At 40.6% G+C, this 23,813-nt stretch overlaps 1 protein-coding gene across 4 annotated transcripts in view; it reads right to left on the minus strand.

Annotated features, from left to right (window-relative positions):
• The window catches only part of dnajc13 (dnaJ homolog subfamily C member 13), a 31,495-nt gene that overhangs the window by 3,279 nt on the left and 4,403 nt on the right, over nucleotides 1-23,813 (minus strand). For 2 of the 4 annotated variants that reach the window (XM_086306594.1, XM_086306590.1), the window contains exons 3-50: nucleotides 17,571-17,646; nucleotides 17,090-17,239; nucleotides 16,650-16,691; nucleotides 15,792-15,992; nucleotides 15,471-15,677; nucleotides 15,197-15,292; nucleotides 14,921-15,012; nucleotides 13,726-13,892; nucleotides 12,947-13,026; nucleotides 12,679-12,848; nucleotides 12,549-12,581; nucleotides 11,751-11,850; nucleotides 11,243-11,350; nucleotides 10,935-11,090; nucleotides 10,756-10,812; nucleotides 10,541-10,662; nucleotides 10,280-10,355; nucleotides 10,010-10,105; nucleotides 9,775-9,915; nucleotides 8,792-8,809; nucleotides 7,776-7,858; nucleotides 7,232-7,385; nucleotides 6,914-7,017; nucleotides 6,658-6,817; nucleotides 6,514-6,576; nucleotides 6,322-6,423; nucleotides 5,463-5,567; nucleotides 4,916-5,118; nucleotides 4,708-4,792; nucleotides 4,462-4,616; nucleotides 4,299-4,344; nucleotides 4,054-4,208; nucleotides 3,727-3,928; nucleotides 3,521-3,636; nucleotides 3,269-3,347; nucleotides 3,036-3,171; nucleotides 2,721-2,905; nucleotides 2,501-2,575; nucleotides 2,275-2,394; nucleotides 1,781-2,176; nucleotides 1,562-1,675; nucleotides 1,352-1,468; nucleotides 1,080-1,257; nucleotides 899-990; nucleotides 719-818; nucleotides 544-618; nucleotides 317-429; nucleotides 23-192 (exon numbers count right to left, since the gene is read on the minus strand). In XM_086306594.1, the coding sequence (XP_086162720.1) occupies nucleotides 23-192; nucleotides 317-429; nucleotides 544-618; nucleotides 719-818; nucleotides 899-990; nucleotides 1,080-1,257; nucleotides 1,352-1,468; nucleotides 1,562-1,675; nucleotides 1,781-2,176; nucleotides 2,275-2,394; nucleotides 2,501-2,575; nucleotides 2,721-2,905; nucleotides 3,036-3,171; nucleotides 3,269-3,347; nucleotides 3,521-3,636; nucleotides 3,727-3,928; nucleotides 4,054-4,208; nucleotides 4,299-4,344; nucleotides 4,462-4,616; nucleotides 4,708-4,792; nucleotides 4,916-5,118; nucleotides 5,463-5,567; nucleotides 6,322-6,423; nucleotides 6,514-6,576; nucleotides 6,658-6,817; nucleotides 6,914-7,017; nucleotides 7,232-7,385; nucleotides 7,776-7,858; nucleotides 8,792-8,809; nucleotides 9,775-9,915; nucleotides 10,010-10,105; nucleotides 10,280-10,355; nucleotides 10,541-10,662; nucleotides 10,756-10,812; nucleotides 10,935-11,090; nucleotides 11,243-11,350; nucleotides 11,751-11,850; nucleotides 12,549-12,581; nucleotides 12,679-12,848; nucleotides 12,947-13,026; nucleotides 13,726-13,892; nucleotides 14,921-15,012; nucleotides 15,197-15,292; nucleotides 15,471-15,677; nucleotides 15,792-15,992; nucleotides 16,650-16,691; nucleotides 17,090-17,239; nucleotides 17,571-17,646 (5,871 nt within the window). The remainder of the gene's footprint in view (nucleotides 1-22; nucleotides 193-316; nucleotides 430-543; nucleotides 619-718; nucleotides 819-898; nucleotides 991-1,079; nucleotides 1,258-1,351; nucleotides 1,469-1,561; nucleotides 1,676-1,780; nucleotides 2,177-2,274; nucleotides 2,395-2,500; nucleotides 2,576-2,720; nucleotides 2,906-3,035; nucleotides 3,172-3,268; nucleotides 3,348-3,520; nucleotides 3,637-3,726; nucleotides 3,929-4,053; nucleotides 4,209-4,298; nucleotides 4,345-4,461; nucleotides 4,617-4,707; nucleotides 4,793-4,915; nucleotides 5,119-5,462; nucleotides 5,568-6,321; nucleotides 6,424-6,513; nucleotides 6,577-6,657; nucleotides 6,818-6,913; nucleotides 7,018-7,231; nucleotides 7,386-7,775; nucleotides 7,859-8,791; nucleotides 8,810-9,774; nucleotides 9,916-10,009; nucleotides 10,106-10,279; nucleotides 10,356-10,540; nucleotides 10,663-10,755; nucleotides 10,813-10,934; nucleotides 11,091-11,242; nucleotides 11,351-11,750; nucleotides 11,851-12,548; nucleotides 12,582-12,678; nucleotides 12,849-12,946; nucleotides 13,027-13,725; nucleotides 13,893-14,920; nucleotides 15,013-15,196; nucleotides 15,293-15,470; nucleotides 15,678-15,791; nucleotides 15,993-16,649; nucleotides 16,692-17,089; nucleotides 17,240-17,570; nucleotides 17,647-23,813) is intronic. The other 2 variants (XM_086306593.1, XM_086306592.1) reach the window with 2 other exon arrangements.

Here is a 23,813-nt window from a genome sequence, read left to right on the forward strand (position 1 = left end):
TAAAACAGTGTTTGTCACACACTCAAGCATCATCTCCCGGACAGTAGTAGACACTTTCTCCCTTGAGCTGTCATTCCAGATGAGCTCAGGGTTTTCGTGCGTTCCCTCAAATATGTGAACTGCTGCCTCAGCATTGTCCCGCATGGCATCCATGAATACACCAGGGAGGAAACGCATCAGTGTTAGACGCACCTAAAAGAGAAAGCAGAATATGAAACAGCAAAAGTGAGTTGAAGATATGTTGCGACACATCATAAGGTAAAAGGGAGAGGAGAGTGATTAAGTCTTTTATTTATTTTTTTAACTCCAATCTGACCTTTGGCCCAACCAGCTTGTCTGAAGTCATCTTTGAGAAGAGCTCTGCAGTCTGTGTGCGAACCTGGGGGTGTGTGCAATTACAGAAGAGGTCCAGCAAATAGATCAGAGCACCTGCAGGACATAAAGATTAACAGAAACATCTGTGATTCAAAATTCAGATAAATGTAGCCAGCAATCACTAAAAAACAAACAACAACAAAAACAAACAAACAGTAGAACACTGACCTTTGGCCATTGCCTCTTTGACGATCTTTGTGTTAGACGTGAGTGCATAGAGGGTTTCCAGCACCATTTGCCTGCCTGAAGGACACAAAAGAGTATTTCAGTGTGTGAAGATGCATTACAGGGATAGGGAGAAGAGGAAAGACAAAGAGTATGACAGTCAGTTGTGTTTTCTCACTGGAAGGAAGTGAGTGCAGCAGCACCAGAAGGTTGGACAACACTAGAGATTCAGCGATGTTGCTCACACACTCTTGATTTGATGTCACTGTATTCACAACCTGCAGAAGACACCAATATGATAACAATCCAGGGATTCACAGTAAGTACATGTAAGGACCCAAGACCTGTTGATCTCTACCTCCAAAACCAGCTGTTGCACTCTACCAGCTCCATGAACCCGCAACAAGGAGAAGAGCAGCTTGAAGTGACCAATGCACTCCGACTCTGATCCTGTAATTACACCAAGAGAAATACTTAGAAAGAAGCTCCAAACTCACAGCACTTAAATAAACATAACGTCAGTCAGTCTGGAAGCTCACCAGGGTTGTTCTTGATGACATTACGGAGGGCCTCTAAAGCCATTTCAGCAAAGCGAAGCCTTTCAGCGTGCTGCTGGGACTCTACCTTGTTACTCTGACTCATGGCCAGCAGAGTGTTGAGGTACTGAGCCTGGGAGCCAACATAGTCCAGCAGACTGGCTGCAAATGCTTTTGGGTACTGAAGACAGAGATTGTAAAACAAGTTACTTATGGATTACTAAAAGTCCAAACCTGAATTTGGTCCTAATTGTCTAATACTTTCTTCTCCTCACCTCCAGTGGAAAAGATGGCTGTTCATTGTAGACTCGGACAAAAATCTCACCCACTATGAGCTCCTTGCTGTGATCACTGAACACAAACTCAGCACCAAAGCTTTTATCATTTTCTCCCTGCCAAGAAACCAGAGAAGTTGCGTGATTCACTCCAGTTTTGGATCATTTATCGTGAAAGGCAGTCTGAAAGCACTTGTAAGTCATTCCTACTCTTTTGATGTTTCCCTCCTGCTGAATCTCTAGGAACTCCAGCAGCTCGGCTCGTGTCCCATTGTTCCAGATCAAGTAGGGATTCTCCGAGTTACTGTTCAGCAACTTCAAGACCTGAACGCAAAAAAGAGAAGTTTGCTTTGAGCACAGCATTTGGCCTCTGCTCACTGATGCTTAGCAACGTCCATTAATGTCTACTTAGCAACATATTCAACTGACCTCAGCGGGAGATGTCGTGCCCAGCTTCCTTGAGATGTATGGAGTCAGCATGGCTGCTAAGCTCTTTCGGATAGTGGGGTTCTCTGGAGGCGTACCCTCTATGCCATTGGTCTCTGAAACAGGGTTGTTTCCATCAGGGCTTTGTGGCGTTGGTGTGTAGCCTGCCAGACGGCTCAGGGCTATGAGGCTGAGTTTGGCCAAGTTGTTAGCGACCTCCTGCTGGTTTGTGTCCTGACTAGCCTGCACGCCACTCTCCTCTAGAGTGTAGTCGTAGTTGAACAGATAGACCAGCAGGTGCCAAAGCACACCAGCGTGGTACAGATGGGTCTGTAGGAAGAAATCCACCGCAAAGGAGCTGACGCACTGAACCGCCAGGGCTGCAGTCTTTGAGAGACTCTGAGAGGAAGCGAGGAAAATTGGAAATTGCTATTTTTAGTTCAAACTGCTGAAAAGAAAAAGAAGAATAAAGCACACACAGAAGATGCAAGACTGACCTTTCCATAGTACAAGATGTGACAGAGGTCTCGGATGATATTGGGCATTTCGATGATTTTTTCCCTGCATTCCTCAAACTGAGCTGCTACACTGTAGCACTTACAGATGTGCCCACACACCTGTGGTACGATTGGCATTTAGAAAGCGTGATAAATGACAAGATCAAAATGTGCACATACAGAAATGTGACTGCAAGGAAAGGGAAATCATGTGTTTTGTCATCACCTGTACAGCCATGTCATCAGGCTTGCTGGACGCAGTTAATACAGCGACACACCGAGACAGAGCCTCCAACAATATCTGAATAAAAACAAGCACAATTTCATTATTCACATACCACAGCTTCTCCACATGCCCCAGCATACTTACACATAACCACATGAAGTACATTTTTTATTTCCCTTAAACTGCCTGATATTTCACAGCTTTTTAAGACGTTTAATACCTCAATGCCGTTGTCCCGTCGCAGTTCCTCTGCATTAAGAGCCGAGCAGTTTACAGTGTGGAAGGCGAGTTCAGCAGCAGCCGGGAGAAGAGGGGACGTTTTTGAGAAAAGCTGATTATCTTCCGTCTCCATTGTGATTGTTTTGATGAGCATGGGATAACCAGCATATTTGTAAGGCTCCAGTTCTGAGGAAGTAGTGAAAGAATCAGCAGCATTAGCTGAAAGACTGCAGCTGAAGGAACTCTCACTCTCTCTTCTTGCATACTGCGAGGCTATGTTTTACAGGAGATAGAATAAACAGCAATAAAAACAAACCTTGTTTGTGCCGGTTGAACAGGATGCTCTGGGCTTTGAGGATGAGAATGATGTTTTCTGGGTCGGGGCCATCCACGATTCGCGCAGTCTTTGTGCAGAGGAACTCATAGGCTTTGTTAACTTTTTCAAACATATCCTAAAACACATTAAAAAAAAGTTGCTGAAATCAAATTCATAATTACTTTTAACCTAAGCAAAGTCATTTTTGTAGAGCTGGTGATGACTGTACGCACTCTGCCCTCTGGGTTTTTGTCAGGATGGTACTTCTGTGCCAGCCTGAAGTAGGCTTTCCTGATTTTACTCTCTTCGTGCCTAAAGACAAAAAGCCAAAAAAAGAGGGTGCATTTAATGACAGCAACTCAAAGCATTCTCTATATATCTATACATCTCTCTATATACCTGTATCTATCTATATATAGACATCTATGATTATAGTAAAAAATGTAATGCATGTTGCCTGCTACTTTGAAAACAACAACACTCACTGCCCCTGTCCTTTGGGGAGGTTGAGGACTTCAAAGGCATCGTCCACAGACATTGAAGGAGGTTTCTTCTCCACTTCCCTCTTCCAGGCTTCAAGAGTGTCTTTAAGCAGCTTCACCTGAAGGGACAATCAAATCATGATACTTTTAAAAACCAAACATTTTAAACACAAAAAAGAAAAAGTAGAAAATTTTCAATATTGACGTACGGCATCTCGGATAGGCCAGTCAGGGAAGCGGGTGCTGTCACACAAATGTCTGAGGTAGTAGATGTTGCAGAAGAGCTCATTGTCCAGCTGAGGGAAGCTAATGACTGGGATGGGACAGTACTGGTAAAGGGCCCGCGTGTTGCTCTGCAGCCTGGGGCTAAAGTCAGCAACATGGGCCGCTATCTTCTCTATCATCATCCGCCTGAAACAGAATTCAAAAAGAAACTTTTAAAACTCTCAGAAATTAGACAATGTCTATTGTTGCTGCAGTTATCTGTACATGATCTTTAAGTAAGCTAGTTACGCAAGACAGAGACTACTTCTGACCTCATCTCGCTGCTCCAAATTGCCTCAGGCGTGTCAAATTCTCCCAGAAAAATCTCAGAGAATCGCTCGGCCTCGTAGTTCTCCAGATAACACACCATGGCTTCAGGCAACACAGGTCCCAGAACACTACGCTGCACAATGTCCTGACCCTTAGACTGTAAAGACAGCGCAACAGGTCAATGCCATTTTCAAAAGGATCTAAGATTCAAAGGATATCATCTATTGTAAAATATAAGGAACTTCACCTCCTCTGATTTGAATGCTTGTTTCAGATGAGTGTACTTCAGGAATCTGAAGACATCAGACAAAAATCACAGACATCAGTATCAACACTACATACATACACAAAACTGTTATAAAACTCCTTTCTAGAAAAGATTTTGCCAGCTGACTGCGCCGTGCTTTCACCTTGCCACAGGAAGCACGTTGGAGCCTGTGTACATCATGATGAAGAAGAAGACACCAGTCAAATAGAGACGCTGCAGGTTGGGGTTGTCCTGCATCACCAGGTACAGAACATTGGCCACCTTTTCCACCAGAATGGGGTCAAAGGTTAGGAGCAGCTGCAGAGGACAAAGACAAGCATTTTATTCAGTTCAGTGATGAGTATCATCTGGTCATGTGACACAACTTCAAGACGAATTGTGCAACTACCTGGACAATGTGTGGGAGACAGGCATTGTCAGCAATCATCCTTTTGATCTTAGGTAAAGGACGGATAATGGCATTGTCTTGGTCCCTGAGTAAAGAAAAACAATTAATAAATCCTACTGTATATAATACATAAAATAAAGTTGTAAAAGAGGACAGGTGGTTTATTTGGCGCTCACACAACCATAGAGACAATTTCAATGGGTCCCACCTGCTGGGATAGTACGAGCACATCGTGATGAGCATGTTAAGGATGAGGGTTGCCAGGTCAGACTCATTCATCACTGCCTGCCCTGTAGCCAGGAGGCACCACTTCAATTGAGGAATGGCCTGCAGGGGGCGCCATCCGTCCATCCCCTGAGCCCAGCAGCGTGTCTTTGCTGTCAGCACACCTGTACTCCAAAACTCCTGCATCTGAAAAAGATAAATAAAACACAATGGTGAGCAGAAATAGAAGCTGAAAACTAAGCAACTCAAAACAAAGACAAAACCACACAGAAATAAATGTAGACAACTGCATGAGATCAACAAAAATGAACAAAATGTTGCACTGCAGTAACTGAGGTAATGCACTAATGTTATATTCAATTAAATTTATTTAATAATTGTACTTTGTTTTATTGATTTAACACAAATGATAAAAACTGATGGGATGTTTTTCAGTTCACTGAGTACTGTGGCATTTTCTTCTCTGTATAAAATGACTTTACAAATAAAATTGAAGTAAAATTCTAATGTTATATTTTTTAATTACAAACCTCCTCAAAGCTGAAAGGTCCTCTTCTCTCCTTGTCTGCATTACCAAAGTACCACTCCTTCTCGCTTTCCCTCTTCATATCTGGTGCTGCCTCCAACACGTTGCTCTGTGGAAATTGAAGACATCCTTTGAAACTGCGCAAACATTAGTTACGCAAGAGTCAATGCCATTTTAATTCATCTGAAAACATCTGGCTGTGCGGTTGAGCTCATCAAACAAATTAGAAAAATGCTACAGCCCTTTTTTAACAAGTGTTGACCTCTGGGGCTGAAGAAGCTGACGTTAAAGTGCTAAAATGCCATTCTCTCTGTAGGCGACTTGTAGATGGTTCAAAAATGGAGTCAATCCCAATTGTCGTTTTTACAAAGCCTTTTCACAGCCTGCTACAAAAATATTTGTCCTCTATGGATACTCTCCTCCTTCATAACAACTCTAAGGGAATAATGGAGTTAGGGGCACTACTGCTTTCATTGACTGGTGTCACAAAGCCTTCTGGAGACAATCCCTCTGTGCTAGGCTTAACTTCTGCTAACTCAAGTCTGTGAACTAAACCTCGACCCTGTGCACTTGCTTTTTTGACCATTTCATTGAAACTATAAGAAATAAGGTAGCTTCTTATGTGGCACAGCCAGTCTGTTACTGAGCACGTATAATCATGTATGTGCATGAGCGCATCACACCCATACATTTAGACAAGCAGCTTGATAATCATGCTCGACAGTGGTAACTCGTCCAACTTCTTTTTTAAATATGGTTATTTCTGGAACAAAAAAAGACTACTGTCGCATCTAAAGTCAGAATCTAAAAACAAAACGAAGTACAAACAGAAACCAATTAGCCTCTTTCTTTTTTCTTTTTACCTGTAGTGGCACGGTAGCTCTGCTGGTGTGCAGATGTGCCAAAGTGAGCAGGTCCACCAAAATACGAACTCCATTTGAGTCCATGACATCCTTCACGTTTTTCTATAGAAGAAAGGGGAATTAATGCACAGAAAAAACAAAACGATGGGTTAAATTAGCATGCAACGCAAAGAGACTAATTGTATAGCTTACCTTGTGGAGAATGAGCTTGTAGAGGAAGAGTATGAGTCTGTCTCTTTCCAGTCTGTCTGTACACTTTAATGACAAACGTGTGTTAGATTTCAGGAGTAATTAAACAACACAAAAGCAGAGTGAAATGAGTTTGCCAGCATTTACCCGGTCCAGCATCCCCACGATGTATTTTGTGTCAGTGAAGGGGCCAATCTCTTCATAGCACTTGCCGTAGACTATTGCGAGTGCCTGCAGGCACAGGCACTTCATTGTAACTTTGGGTGTAAGCAAAAAGCGGTGGTAGAGTTCGTTGAAGAACTCGTATCTGAAAACACAACGAAGGGGAAGCATGACTCCTCTTTATAGATTTGGGAGGGAATAATGACATGGGCGTAGCTCGCTTGGAGGTTAAAAATCTTACGATCTCTTGATAGCACTCGATTCTTCGTTTTCGTCCTCCTCAAGCAGCAGTCGCAAGTAATAATCCCCAATTTTTATCTCATCTGAAAGGCACTCATATTTCACCTGTAACAAAAAGATGACACATAGGAGCACGGATTTGAATAATGACATGTTTATCTGCATACCACTGGAATAAGACTGGATTACAATTTTCTGGTTTTACCTTACAATCTACAGTTTTCTTTTGATTTAAATATTATACAAGTTTACTATAAAATGATTTTCTAAAGTAAATGACAGCCCAGAGACTGAACCGTACTAGTAATTGAGCACAAACCTCAAACTCCTGATGGTTCCAGGAGATAACTGTGGCACTGCCCAGCTCGCGGTCCACGCCAAAGGAACGCATCTCCCCCTCCAGGGCATCGCGAAGTTCCTCCCTTGTTTTAAAGTTCCAGATGAGGTTGGATCGCGCATGGTCAAGCTGGAATCTTAATGAAAAAACAGGACCGAGACGCTTGATCATGTCCTTTTAAAAATGTAAGTGGATCATACCAACAAGCCAAGCTTTATGATGCCTACATACATCCTAACAACGTTTTAACGTTTCCATATATAAACTTACTTGCTCATCACTTCAAAGATGACAGCTGGCCACTAATAAGCATTCTAAGCTCTGGTTGTGTAACCGATATTTCACTCAACAGTGAAAATTCTGCCCACTTCACATGGTTAGTGGTTATTTCTCCACATTACTGCTTGTTACTTCCTGTGTGGGTGCCCCTTTATTGTGCAGTATTGGCACAATAAAGTACAGCAAAAGAAGGTCCCATACTCACATCTGATTGCAATTTTGGGTTACCATAGTTAGAAATTTCTACCTGTAGTAGAAGAGCTCCCAGTTTGCTTCAATCTTTATCCTCTGCCTCCTCTTTCTCAGGATGACAGGTTTTTGGTTTGGATTCTGAAATTAAATCACAAAGGGACATCTTTGTAAGGTATTCCACATTATTCACAGACTTCAGTGTTTGCTCTGTCACATCACGGCACACAGAGTGGTAAAGACAGCGACAACATGAGCAACATTTTAGACAGAAAAGAATAATAAAGTGAAATTCAATGAATGGATAATAACATGTTGGGGTGGTTTTTTTAGAATGGAGGAAGTCAGATATTAGAAAAATTAAACACAAATATTAAAAACAAAACAAAACAATGAACCGTACAAACACAGAATAAAACAAACACAAAAAACCAAGGTGGGATCCCAAAGTTGGGTGTGTTCAGGAGAACCAGGTCTGTGGCATGTTTACGCTCTACATACCTATGTGAAGCTAATTTATGGTTTCAAAATTATGAACACAGTTCTCATGCATTTGATGAGTGCCTTTTCACAGCACTACCGCCAACTCCGAGTTTCAGAATGCAAAACATTGTAGTTTAGGTGCTAGAAAGGATAACAACAATTTTTCTGAAATTTCATTAAGGATATTAAAAAACACTGCTGCATGGGATATTTGTAAAGGTCTTATTGTTTAAGGCTGTGTGTGGTCATTATTTATTGATAACTAAATATGCAGGTAAGCATATATATAGCTACAAGCATACTTATAGCTGCAAAGATCCAGTTCAGCCTGTGCTCCACCCTGAACATGCCCTCTGTTGTCAAAAGGAGAAGAAAAGACATGACGTGCTCTTTCATCACACTTTTTTCCTGGGTTCTATTTTAAGACTCCTGGAAATCCCTTTTGGATGTCAAGATGCGACTGCCCGACTAAATAACACGAAACCAAACAAAAACACGCCTGATGGGTCTCGTGAAGATGAAAAATGGTTTAATCGAGAGAAAGAACATGGAGAGAATGGAAAAAGGATCCCATTGGTCAGTCCTACTTACCAGGTTATTTCTGTCCTGCTGCAAATTTTGACAGCAGAGAAACCACACAAGACAAGGGGAGGGAGGAGTGGAGACACACAGAGAGATTATTGTTCCTCAGATCAAACAGATGAATTGCAGCTAAAGGGTCACAGATCACGATGCTACTAATATACAAAGTGAGAGTCATAAAAGTTACAACTAAATCTGTGATTTAATAGATGACTTTACACAAGATTTCTGTAGTACTGCATGACTAATTTTGTAATTATACTCATTTGAAAAACAGTAACAAATCCAAAAATAAAAAGGTGGCCGTGATTCACAGAGAAAGCAAACCAATCATTGTACTTCTCTGTTCAGTAAATCTGGGGTGATTATCATGCAGCCAGAGAAACAGAAAGAGAAGAAACGTAACTTCATTTTATTTTTAAGGGAGTCTTGATTTAGGGTGCACAAGGAGCAGGCAATACCTGATATAGCTTGGTGGCTGTCACCACCAATCTTGACCCACCCAAATATTTTTTGGGTGTACAAAAACAAAACAAAACACCTATTTGTGTTCAGACTGAAACACCACGCATCCAAACAGAGGTTTTCCTTAAGAGTAAGCAGTAACCCTTCGCATTCTGCACCTCGCCATACAAAGAGTTAAGCAAAATTTTCTCCATACCTAAATAAAAGATTTATGGCAAACACATATGAAAGGAGCACAAGCAGTGTATAGAGCATATAACTGAGGCACATATTTTTCAAAGAAAGGTCAAATGTGATTGCAGCAAAGCTCTAACTGCCATACATGCAAAATACCAGCAGCAAGTGGAAAGTCTGCCATTGAGTTTGTCTTTGGATTCTGCAGCACTATTCAGCATCAGCACGAGAATAGAAAAAGATGAAAGTTAAAGCAACCTGAGCAGAACACACTTGCAGCAGCAGCTCTTTTGATAGCTCAGAGGTTAAACAGCCATGAAGTCTTTTTACAAATTAAAAGATATCATTCTCACCTCCTTCTGGGCTATGCCCATTTTATCTCTCCAGTGCATCAGCACGAGATCAGCTTTCTCCTTGGCAAACTTCTCCACTTCTTTGGCTGCTTTTCCTGCTATCCGCTGCCATTCAGGCACCTTGTTTCGATTCAGCTGGTCCTGTGGGAAACAAAGATATAAAAACAATTACAGATGGCAAACATTTTATTTTTTACTGACTCCATTACATTAAGGTGCATGTCTGTCCACATACCGTAGCGATTTTCAAGTTGTCACGGACGTGCATTCTGTCCACATCTTTCTCTGGGACAGGGTCAGGACTGTCCAGGTATGCCAACAGGCCTGTTGGCTACAAGCATAGAGATGAACAAGCCGAAATGAAATAAATGAAGACTTTAAACAAGCTACCTCAGCTGCCAGCAAAAAGTACAGGCTATTACCATCATCACACTAAAAGCTTCTGGCATGAGTATTGGAACGGCATCAATTTTTTTTTTCTTCTAAGAGTCTGAAATCGGCTTACCAGTATCCTCTTGAGAAGGTTTATTGCTACAGGGTTCTCTGCTGTCCACAGTCCCACCAAGTGACGACTGAGTTGCCTGAGAAACATCATTTATTGGCAGATATTTATCACCAGTAACAAGTAAAATTCTGTCCTATGATGCTTATCTGCATAGATTTTTACTGAAATACAAATACAGTAGAGGAAAAACCTGCAGCAGCAAAAAGATAAGAAAAAAACGACATTACTATGTGTCAGTGTTCATGTTTACTGAGATCAGACCTGTTGGTAAGCATCCGCTGGTCTGCACTAATGGTGAACAGAGATGTGTGCAGATGTCTCGGCAGCGCCCCTTCACTCAAGGCCAGCTCCTGCATCTTGGTGGCTATTTCCTTGTCTCCCTCCTGAATGTAAATAAAGCTTAGTTGGTTATTATCATAAATCCTGAGGCGCAACACATCCAGACGTCACTGTATAGCACCTACAAAAAGACTTACCTCAATAATAGCTTTCATCACCAGACCTGCTCCCTTCACTATAGCCATAGAAGGATGCTAAAGAAACGAACATCACCATTCAATATATTTTACATTTTTGTCTTAATCAGACTAATTGTTGACAGTATTCCTAATTTACTTTCCTCTCCATTTAGTTTCTTGCTTGTCAAGTTACCCACCTGGAATAGCTTGAAAAGTGTTCGCCCATTAGAGGCGACCATCTCAAGCAGCATGTCAAACTGCTGCCCCTCAGTGGTTTCACTGTAGGGGGCGCAGAGTGCAAAGGTTAAAAAGTCCAACAAAGAGCTGATGACCAAAGCTCCTGTTCCATGGTCCTGGAAAATATGAGAAAAAGAGAAATAACATTAGAAACATAGTATATATGATGTGATTTTTTAAATACAAAAAAGTTATGAATGTCCTTGTATGCCTGAGCTTCAGAAAAAAGGAGAGAAAAACAGCTTGCTGACAATAAAAAGACATGTACCACATTAGTAATGAATTTTTCAAGAAGGTTTTCAAGGAACTTCTTGGAGGATAGCAGCGAGGCCTTGTTCAGCTGCTCCTGCCTCAGGTCATAATCATCATGCATCGGCTGGAGAAAAAGATCAAAGAAAAAAAAATCTCAGTCAAACTGCAAACTCCATGTCCCTGTACAGTCATAGCAAAAAGAAAGTGCACCCTCTATCAACTCTAATTTTTTTATGTAACAGGACACAGTGGGGGGAAAAAAAATCATCTGGTCTTTACAAAATTTTAAATTATTTAAATGTTGTGGAGGAATATTTGCTCACTCTTCTTTATAGCATTGTTTCAATTCAATGAGCTTTACGGGCATTTGTGTATGCACAGCTCTCTTAAAGGCCCGCAGCAACATTTCAATCACGCTAAGGTCTGGACTTGTCCAAAACCTTGTCCTTAGACTTGAAAGACGAGTGCTTTCTTTTTACCATGGGTTTAAATATGTTTGACATCTCCATACTTAGGTGACTTACACACATAAGAGCACAGAGCATGTCTATAGCAGCATGTGTCACGCCATTGTTGTTCCTTTTTAAAGCTTTTACCGTCTTTACTCCCAACTTTTCCCTGAACCTAAAACACACAGACAAATTAGCAGATTTAAAAACACAACTAAACATTCAACGTAAAGTTAACAGGAACAGAAACAGTATTATTTTTGTGTTTTGTTTTTTTTTTACATACATTATAAAAACAGGTCTGGGGTTGGATACACAAAGAATTCATTGCTTCAGAGGTGGCTTGTTGTTTCTCGTGCTTTTCAGCCATCTTTCAGGAAAGAGTTTATTGTTTATTTAGCACAGTGTGTGTATTGTGAATCTGGCAGGGAAACACCAAGCTACGCTAGCAATGAATCTCTCAGGATAACCAATTCTGGCTCATTTGCTTCACAGGGAACAAGGAATAAACAGTAAATACAGTTCCTCTCATACATCTCAGTGACCCCGGAAGACTGCAAGGCTCCTGGCAATACAGAAATGTAAAGATCAGAATGACCGAAGCCGATAAAGGGAGAGAGATGAAGGCGCAAAAATGAGAGGAGGACATGGGGATGGTGGAAGGTCAAGACAAATCGAGGCAGACAGCTCAACCGAACAAAGTGAAGCAACACAACCTCCCTTTAGAAGTGCTCATCGTACAGCCTGAGATGAAAGCAGAACAAAGATAAAAGAAGAAGGCTGATAGACAGCTAGGACAGACTGTGGAAAAAGATCAAGAAGGATATGAAATACAGAGAAAGGGCAGACTGAGATGTATGGATTCATATTTACGTTGCATCTGTGAGTCCAGACCCTTGACCAGACCTTGGAATGACAGAGCATGCCTGTTACCAGCAGCTCAAATGTATACTTTCAGCAAGTAAAAGGAGATGGGCAAAAGTACATATGTGGACAATCTTACTTTGGCAGCTGGGTGAAAGCTTGAAAGCCAGCCTTAGATGCCACCAAGCGTCGTATGGCCTGAAAATGACTTTCCAGTTCAGTATTAAGAGCCGGCAGCTCTGTATCCTGGCTTAAAAGAGCCAGGATGGCATTGTTGATGAGCTTCTCTTTGTTCTCAGAGAAAAGACCCTGGAGAGAATGAAAAAGGAGACATACAAAGAAATTACTGTGATTCCTGTTTAGGCAAATGCATAGAGATTAATCATACAGAAAATAAATCCACTCACATCTTGGGTTACTGCATGCAGCACTCCACTGTAGGATATGTTGGCATTGAATCTGAATACTGCATCTGCAAAATTTCCATCTAAGCAAAGGGAAAAGGGAGGAAGCAATGTTAAAGAAATTAATAGGATGTGCTGTCTGACCAAACAAAAGTGTGTCTGTCTATCTCAGCAGCAACGCTGGAAGGCTGGCGATCATAGAGAGGCGGGTGAAAACAAGAGTAACCAGAACACTTTTTCTCACAATCGCTCCATGGAGATGTTAACAGTGTCATCCTCGGTTGTACAAATAACAGTGATCAGAAAAACCAAAGAAATAAAACGGACTCAATCACAGTGGGACGCCAGTGTGAATACAGGGATGCAGGTTCAAGTTAGAGATAATGTGTGACACACGCAAAACCAAATATCTCATTTTGGAAAGGCGTGGGGGACGGGAGGGGCATGTGATAAGCAGTTTGGTCAGGGAACGTTTTAAAGGTCTGTGTGGCTGTACTTAAGACACCGCGTGGTGCCGGTTTTTAACGTCATGTATAATAATTCTGTTAAAATTAGTGAGACAAGGAATTAGTGAAAAAAAACATTAAGGGGAAAAAATGTAATGTCAATTACATTTTTCATAAAAATCAAAGAGGTTGAGGAAAATATCACCAGTGCCACCGAAGAAGCACCACTTACACTACTGTGTAAAATATTAACATTTAAATATGACTGTAGAGCAGATCAAAAACAAGATCCATGAATTTGTATCAGATTTTATGAGACAAAGGGGTCTGACTCACTGGGAGGTGCTGCCAGGAACCTGAGATGCAAACTCTCCACTTCTTCATCCACAGGCATGCTCAGTAGCCCCCATCTCTGTCCTCGCTGGGTGGGAGCCATCTTGACACACACATCTCTGTTGCCTGATGCTCTGACTCCATCAAGTAAGCTGGCTAACAGGGAGTCCCTACAAGCGCACGTACAGACAGACTCAGCAAAATGCACTAATGATCAGAGGGAGTGGCACCGGAAAAATAAATTAACTTAGAGATCACGGATAGAAAACACGGATCACACATAACATCATGGCCACCTGCTTAATATTGTGTTGGGCCAACTTTTGCTGCCAAAACAGTCCTGAAATGTCGAGGCATGGACTCCATCAGACCCCTGAAAGTGTGCTGTGGTATCTAGCACTAATATATTAGCAACAGATCCTTTAAGGTGGAGCCTCCATGGATCGGACTCGCTTGTCCAGCACATCCCACAGATGTGCGATTGGACTGAGATCGGGGGAATTTGGAGGCCAAGTCAACACCTCAAACTCCTCGCTGTCCTCCTATTCTGCCACCTTTCTATCGGAACAATTTGAGCTACAGAAGGTCATCTGTTGGATCAGACCACACCGGCCAACCTTCACTGCTGGGGAAGACCCCAGAAGAGCTGCAGTTTTGGAGATGCTCTGACCCAGCCATCTAGCCATCACAATGTTGCCCTCGGCAAATTCACAAATCCTTAGTGTTGCCAATTTTCTGGCTTCTAACACATCAGCTTTGAAGAAAAAGAAAAACATTCACTTGCTTCCTAATATATCCCACACACTAGAACAGGGGTGGGCAACTCCAGGCCTTGAGGGCCGGTGTCCCTGCAGGTTTTAGATGTGTCCTTGGACCAACACAGCTGATTTAAATGGCTAAATTAGCTCCTCAACAAGTCCTGCAGTTCTCCAGAGGTCTGATAACGAACTAATCATGTGATTCAGGTGTGTTGACCCAGGGTGAGATCTAAAACCTGCAGGGACACCGGCCCTCGAGGCCTGGAATTGCCCACCCCTGCACTAGAAGGTGCTTTGATTAAGAGATAATTAATGTTATTCACTTCTTCACTTCACCTGTAAATGGTCATAATGTTATGCCTGATCGATGTGCCATTACGGTTAAAGAGAAAAAAATTCTAACTGAAATTTAGCGTGACAAAAAACACTGTCGAACGTACCTTTCTGTGGAGGAGAACTTCCTGATCTGACCTCGGATAAATTCTACAGTAAACACCTGAGGATTTTCCACATCACAGATGAGAGCAAATATCTGAGGGGAGATGAGACAGAGCGAGAATGCCCAAAAGAGAGTGGGAGGGGATAGTTTAGCCTAATAATATATAATGAAGCAAAAAAAACAACAACATTTACCTCTCATTACAGCTGCACACAATATGCTTTTGAGTGAGTGACTTTTAGTGCCAAAATTATTCCAACTTTTTGTTAAGGCTCACCTCTCCAAAGGGTTTGATGGTGACTATGTTGTACGAAGCGGGGTCTCTCTCCACTAGACACGTCTCTGTCAGGGCCAGGATGCGCTTAACGGGTTCCTGGAAGAGACAAAAAGCACAAACATCTTAACATGAATGATACTCTCAAAAAATCAGCACATTTTTCAAATAATCCACTACATAATCAGATCAGAAACCTAGTCAATTTTTGGATAGAATGTTCACAACCACCACCCTACAACAATGAGAAGAGCAAAATAAACTAGAGCGTTCTCACCGGATGTCGAGGGGTGATCTTCTGCACCACAAACTCTGCTAGGGAAGTTATGCTCTCGTCTGAGCTGTATTTCCCCAACCTGTCTGTCATGAAACCCTCAAAAGTTAGAGCCTCCTTCCTCAATCGAAGAGTGATGCCAATAAAGTTCCCGGCATGCTCTATGGCACTGCGAATGATTTCATCTCGATGCTCTGAGGCAAACAGATGCTGAAAGAAAGGAAAAGGAAGGTGAAGAGAAACTTGCTCATATGTTTTTAAAGAAATAATGAATTTTTAAAAAGCTCCTTAATATACAAAAACACAAACTTTATGAACACATACCAGTCTGCTGAAGCCACCGTAAAGGATGCAAAATCCTCCCTGGTAATCGGAGACCTCGACAAAGCCCTCTACATTTCGGTAATCATAGGAACACACCACTCGGTTAGTGTGGGGGTCGATCTGGTCGATGCCGCCTGGTGTCACCTCTAAACTCACAGGCTTCCTTGTGTCACTCCAGTGGTGCTTGTAGCAATTGTAGCGCTGCCAAGAATGTGGCACATGTGTTGTAAGACATTGAATATAATGACCCAGCAATGGTACACCTACGCTATATGGACAAACCTGGGCCACAACTCTTAATCTTTGAATTGTGGGTGTTTTGATTCCCATTGCTACTGCTGCATAAAATCAAGCAGCTAATTTACTCATGCATTCTGCCTTTACAAACAATTGTGAAACAATAGGTTGTTTCAAAGAGCTCACTGAATTTGAACACGGTACAATTACAGGATGCCACCGTTGCAAAGTCATTTTGTGAAATTTCTTCCTTCTTAGATATTTCATTATCAGCTGTAAGTGGTATTATTGCAAACTAGCGGCATTTAAGAACCACAACAACTCAAAGTGGCAGACCACACAAGGTTACAAATTAGGGTCACTGAGTGCTGAGGTACACGATGTGTGCAAGTCGCCAACGCTCTGTTGGCAAACTGCAGAGTTCCAAACCTCATCTGACATTAACATCAGCACATAAATTGTGCACCAGGAGCTTCATGCCATGTGTTTCAGTGGCTGAGAAGCTCCTGTAGGTTTGACGTGTGGGTGGCCCAGTACTTCTGTACATATAAATGTATATTCAAACTTTCATTTTGATCTTTATTCTCTTTTTTTTTTTTAAGCACAAAAATAAATACTTACCCTTCCAGTTATCTTCCCCTCAGAAAACTCTGTTCTGAATCGCTGTGAAAAAAGAATAATAAGGAAGTCAACAGTGTGCAACCTTACACAGCTAACTGTTGAATCATTGACTAATAATTGTAAAACACAACTTCAACGATGGAAAAATACAACTCCTTCCATAGGAAATACTTGTTGCTGCTTAGTTCAGCATAATGACTTTAATTCTTTACAAGAACAACAGTTCCAATGATTCATATCTTTGCACAACACTGACAGCACATCAAACGTTGTGACTTCCAAGTGTTGCATTTCTTAAAAAAAAAAAAGTGCATTGCACATTAAGTGACCTTGTTAAGACACTACAGCTACAATAGGCTACATCAAAACACCTCAGTCAGGATGTAAAGTCTATTCAGTCAATGGTGGTACTATAGTACTAGCCATGTGTCTATCCTCACCAGCGCTTCTGTGAGCAGCTCTGTCCGGTGCTCTGTTGAAAACTTGAGCGTTTCCGACTTCTTGCCGCTGCCTTTACGGAATGTGAGGCTGAACTCTGTGCCCTGACCTTTTCCTACCGGGCCAATACCGCAGATGTCTCCATAAGTCCACTACAGACATAGACAGTGAAAATACAGGATTAAACACATGTTAAAGCATCAAAAGACCAGTTCAAACATTTAAAAAGTTTCCAAGTGCTTCCAAATGTACAAGAAGCATAAAGATAAATGTCTTATAAGATGCAATGATGCAGCAGTACAGCAGGATCAAATTTTGTGCACCGATAAACACAGAAAAATATATTCAGAGCTGTGATACTAAACCGTTTAGAAAATGTGGGCCACAAAGTGCCAAGAGCAGCACATCCCACAAGCATCTGTGAGGCACTGGAGGTAGAAGAAGAGGTTCATACATCATGAAGGCGTTCTCATTCATACTGACCTGATTTGTTACTTCTAGCGTGGTTGGGTTGTAAGTGGTAATGCCATGTGTCCCCACTGAGAAGACTCGCTTGTACCTGGAACACAGAGATGGAATGAGTCAGAAACATAGCCTACCCATCACCAACCACACATCGAAGCAACACCTACACCAACCCAGGCAGTCACATAATATTCGCTGAGAGTGTGGGGAACAGGGCGAAAGTGTGGTGGTTTTTTATTATTATGCGAGATCCTGATAATCTTGACAGCCTTGAAAAGAACCACATTAACTTATCTTAAAATTCCCACTCCGTTACATGTGAGAGGGTAAGAATAATGTGAAATGAAAAGCTCTATTTTTGACCCTCTGTAAGCCAATGACGACTCAACCAAAGTAACTTTATAAAGACTGGGTTACCTAACGGCATCAACCATATTCAGGTTGGTTAGGTCAGTTCCCCTTTTCCCCAAATAGGAATACAGGATACAGCAGCATGATTTCCCATACCATTTGGGTTGCACTTCATTCCACTCCTTCAGGGAACGGAAGTTATAGTCATAACATTGTTTTCAGGTGTTTTGTGAGTCACAGGAAAACCTTAACTCCTAACAGTATCAAGCTTCACTGGCCCTATACGACAGTGAACATGAACAATGTGTAGTTTCCAAACATTTACACACTGCCTTCAGTGGGTTTTGATTTTTGTCTGTGTGAGTCATCAAGGTTCCATACAAAACAGTGAGGCAAATTTTGGTTATTCATTGAATTTTAGGGCAGGTTTGCGCATAGGCAATACACAGAATGCATTTAAATTTTAAGGGAAAATCCAGATAAATCTCTTTAAATCTGTGATGCGGGGATTGGGCTCGATATAGGGCATGTCACGTCTAAGCGCACGTCCTCCGAAATCGCTTTTGTTCTAAGAATATTATCTGACATATTACAACAAAAGGTTACAACCTTTTGTATCTCAGCAATTCTGTGATGACTCATTGTTAAATAGTGATGAAAACACAAATTCAAGAGGAGTTATGAGTGGTGCTTTCTAACATAACAGGAAGGAAGTGCTGAATTATGATTTCTCAGTATTCTAGTATGTTACGCTGACAGTGTGCACATGTCAAATGTGGCAGATCAATATGTGCTTGGTTGGAGTTTTTTGGCAACAGCAACATTTTCAGCTGTTTTTGCCCAATTCATACATTTTCATTTTTAAATTAAGTTATTTATGCTGTGTTTATTAAGAGAAAGAGTGCAAACACAGTGTGTTTACATATAAATTGTACCTGGTATCGATGTGCTTTCCATAAGTCTTGAGCTACCCTTATTCCTGCATATTTTGCTTTTAACACAGGAAATGGGTGAAGAGACTAATTTAAACCTGCACACATACATGGAAATACACAACATAAGAAAAAAAACAAAAAAACAGAGTTTGTACAATTCTAATGACCTTTAAAGTCCATATTTGGAACAAGCACCTTGATTCTTCAACCCAGCTTGAACGTTAAAAGTTTTCTTTTAATAGTTCTCTGTGTTTCTTGAAGGACATTCAAAGTTCTTCTTTGGATGTTGGCTGCCCTTGTTCCATTTTCATCACTGTGTTTTACCGGTGAGAAATTGTGACTGTAGCGTCACCTCCGGGCCTCTCGTGACGGCCGTCTGTGTGCAGCAACATGGCGATGGGCATGCCCACGTTCTTGGAGCGTCCGGCAACCACGACATTCTTCCCAAAAGTAGGAATACCTGTGCGTTTAATAATTTCCCAAACACTGTGTTTTACCCATGGCTGCACATACTCACTGTCTTACTGCTCCTCTGACCTCCTATGTACATATATGCAAGGATTTGAGTCAAAAAATTCAAATTTGTATTCATCACTTCACAAGATTTGTTGTCACTGATTTTAAGTCCAGCTCTTGTGTAATCTGGAATATATTAGCCTTTACTCATCATTTTTGTACCTTACAAACGGCTTCTTGACAGGTACCTGAGAGCATTTCTGCATCTTTGATTAGGCTTCACTAAATATATAATGGCTCAACGGTCTTTGCTCATTTTTTTTCAGTTTCATCAAATTTTTACAGGAAAATTACAAAAAGTCTGGTTTCTTTGAACCAAAATGTAAAGACAAGAGTGGTAGCTCAAGATATTTGCACAGTACACAGTACAGTGTGCAGACTGAACATGCTGACTTAGTTCCTTTCCTTTTTGTACATCCTCATTAGGTCCCGTTAACATGAGCTAGTCCAATGAGAAAGCCGAGTAAGAGGAAGTTAATATTAGTGGTTACTTTTACATAATCCATTTGCAATTCTGTATGAATGAAATGACTAACACAAGTTGACAGGCAGTTGCTTTAGGCAATGCCATTAGGCTCAGGCTCATCCCTCAGGCTGTCCCACCCCTTCTCCTTTATATACCAATGTCATGTCCTTCTTGGGAAGCTTCACCCTTAGAAAACTATATAAATTGCTTCATCTCTCTTGACACCACTGCCTCTTTTGCATCATTATGTTATTTTAAGGAATGAAGTCTAAAACCATGAGTCTGCCCTGATCTCAGGGTTCTGGCTGTCTACATGTCTTGACCTTGGTGCCAAATGGCTTGAATTGGATGTCAGCACAAACTTCGTTAATTATTAATTCTCTGTGGGCTGATAGACTAAAAAAAAAAACAACAAAAAAAAAACAAACAATCTTGGTACAAAGGCAATATCCAGTCTTCTCTATCTGGTATACACGTGGAGGAAAAAAAAAAAAAAAGCCAAATTTATGCCTAATTTTCTGATTTAACAATTAATTCATGTCTTTAAATTGAACCTGTGTTGAATAGTACAATGTAGCTGCTAATAAATAAACTTAAACTTAAAGAACTTTATTGTCATTGTAGTTATACAACGAAATTTGTTTGGTAGCTCACAGAGGCCAGCAGCATTAAAACGAGAAACGGCATAGTAAACCAAGTAAACGTCAATGCCATTATCTTAAATGAAACAATAAAGACTTAACAAGAACTGACTTTCAGGATGAAGCACACAATAACAGGAAGAAATGAATACACAATGTAAGATGAAGTACAACTCAGATCAATTTAGGAGAGCAGATTATTAGAATGATTATTATGCAGTACTATGCAGAGATTATGAGAATGATTATTCCTATTATATTAAACAACCTTTAAAGCACTTTTGCAAGAATCCTTTAAAAACATTTTAAACATATGCTGTTGAATTTCAGATTTACATTCATACAAAGGTATGAAAATCAACTGGCCAAGACCTGGAACAATCATGTGTTTAGCCATCCATCATGGTAATAGAAGCAAAAACAGGTACAGTTTACACCACAGATATAATCACCATTCTCCTCTCTCCATTACTAAGGTTTCATAATCTTCCCATTAGGCAACTTCCTGTACCGTATGTGACTGAACACTTCTCAACAGTCTCTCCTTAAAACGTGCTCCATTTCTCACGAAGACATCTGAGCTTAAGAGTTGTTAGTAGGGCAACACAAAATAATCTTTCGTACAAGACTCAACATAAACACTGGATAACAGAGATGCAGAAAGCAGTGAATAGAGTGCGCTCCAAAACTATAATACTATTTAGGGAGGCAATGACAAGACCCCAAGTATAAACACAGAATTTTAACGGTGAAAAAGATGCATAGCTGTACTAGCAATAAGAAAATGACTGCTTTAAACTGAATAACAAAAAACAGAGATTGTGGCACTGTATTAACACACACCAAAATGATAACACTGTCAAAACGGTGCTCACACAGCTCCTGGATGACATTTAAAATTTTAATTCCTGTGGAAGCCGTAAGGGTGAGCCTAGTTTTTCTGAATAGAGGTGCTACACTTGCAAATATAAAGCAAGCTATAAAAGAAAATCAATTTGTGTAAAAAGTCAGGGAAACATCTTAATCTAATACTCTCTAAAACTAGTCACAAGATTTGACTAAATCATGTTCACAAGCATATTTCAGTGGAAAACTCTACAGCAACAGTGAGTGAACTCAAGTCTACGAGATTTTCATCACTGTTAGTAAATCTGAAACTGAATCTGAAATGTGTAAAAAAGGAAGCGGGCAAAAATACAGAAACAAAACCTTTTCTTTTTTTTTTAATTTTTCCCACCACCATCCCTGCAGAAAAGACCACAAATATTGTCTCTGGCCCAATCCCTGTGTCCACACTGGAAAGCGAATGCCTGATTTATAGTACTGTGTTGAATCCCTTAAGTAATGAGCGACATTTATGCTAGTGTGCTGGTGTGTTTGTATCGCTCTGCCATCACAAGCGAAACTGAGCCATTCACACTGAACTTTGAGAAACTCTTGAACAGTTACTTTTACTGAAATGGAGGAAGGAGAGACTCTGAACAACCGGCCCTGCGTATATGGACTGTTAGAGCTATTATGAGGAAAACCTCCATCTGTCTACACTGGCAGAATACAAAGTATTCCATTTGAGGAAGTCGAGGAAGTTGAGGAAGACAGATACAGTAATAGCTTAATACATTTTGTTTCACTGCGAAATCATCTTTGTGCTAATCAATAAACTGTGTTTACTACCAAACAGACCAATCACAGTGGAGGTCTGCATCACTGGGATGTACAGTTACATTTCTGGGAAGGTACACATCAGGTACAGCATATGGTACACAGCTAAGCCATAGCCTACGCTGTAGATTTACTGCAGTTCTATAAATAAAACATAAGGGCTGTCCTACTGTAATTGGTAAAGTGCATGAAGGCTCTCTTACAGACAATTTGAGCCATTTATTTATACTTTCCTTAAGTCTCTATTTCTGCAAGCTTTGCCTATAGGAAGTCAGTTTGTAGCACAGTGCTGTTAAAAAAGGGGTTGATGGAGATGATTTAGTAAAGTGTAAGAAAAAAAAAGTTAAACAAAAAATAGAAAACCAACCAAAAGTTATAAGAAATAATTAAAGTTCTGAGAAAAGGGTTTCATTTGAAAATGGATAAATGCAACAACTCACATATCTTCTTTATTAAATCTTTTTTTAATTTTATTTTTTTCCTTAACTGTGATGTTTTGGCAAAAACAAACTGATTAACTGACAATTTGTCCTTTTATTCCTTCTGTAAGGCAACTGGCAATGTCACATGACATGTCACAAAGTCTGTCTCTATCACACATTAGAGTGTGACTCTGAGGCACTCCTGTGGCAACCTGAAACAGCTTCCTCTTACTGCGGGTATTGCAATTGCATAATTAAATAAAACCAAGAACATCATTCCTTGGCATGCTTCGTGGTGTGGCAAAAAAGTGCTTAATTGGTTGGTTAAAACCAAATGGTATAAGATATTTCTCACTACCCACTAAAGACAAAAGCCACCCACAATAAAGCTGGTATAAAGCAAGATGAAAACCTGCACCCTAATGAGAATCTTTCTCTCTGCTGATCTATCAAAGCCCTGTGTGGCAGATCCTCTAAACTGCGTTTGACTTGCACCAGAGAGACTGCTCAACTCAATCTCAGGTTGTCTACGTTTTCTGTCTGAGGCACAGAAATGGGTTACACAAGCACCAGCTCAAGTTTCATTTTCATTTCTCTGTGATCACCCACTCGCATAATTCTCTGCCGCCCTACTCTTAACTTTCTGTCACTTTCTCTCACTCTCCTCAGTGAGTCAGTAAAGTGACCTTCAAATGTTGATGGCAACAATTTATGTTTACAAAGGCCATTACATGTGATTCACATACTTTTCCTGCTCAGAAAACCATTCCCGTATGGATGGGAAGAGACTATAAGGATAGAAATTCCTGTTCACTAAAGCATTGACCTAATGACCTGCATTTAACTTGGGTCAGGAGGGTCATGACGTGAGCCTTGCAAGTCCGATAAACCACTAAAAGGACCTTAAATTGGATCCTCGTGTTGCTCAGGCATAAGAAGGGTGAAATCAGGAAAAAAAATACTTAAGAACATGTAAACAGATTTTTTAAACCAACAATGCTTATGGCTCACTGGTATGCTTTAGTTGCAGCTTGACAAAATTATATGAAATCTAAAACATCTTTTATTTTTATTTTTTGTTTTAAAGCCATTTGGCTACTATATGTTGCATTTACTGTCAAATTGCAGTAGTACAAATACATTTCATTCATGTTGCATGAAATGCCCTGCCTAACTTCACAGTTACTCCATTTCAAAATAATCCCAAACATGATCATATTTATTTTTTACCACAACTTCAAAATTGTTTCATAAGAAAAGTAAACATC

This window comes from Aulonocara sp. 'chitande type north' Nkhata Bay, linkage group LG9 (assembly GCF_057382095.1).
Source record: "Aulonocara sp. 'chitande type north' Nkhata Bay isolate Kocher_YH1m ecotype deep benthic linkage group LG9, A_spYH_male_GT1.1, whole genome shotgun sequence".
Taxonomy (NCBI): domain Eukaryota; kingdom Metazoa; phylum Chordata; class Actinopteri; order Cichliformes; family Cichlidae; genus Aulonocara; species Aulonocara sp. 'chitande type north' Nkhata Bay.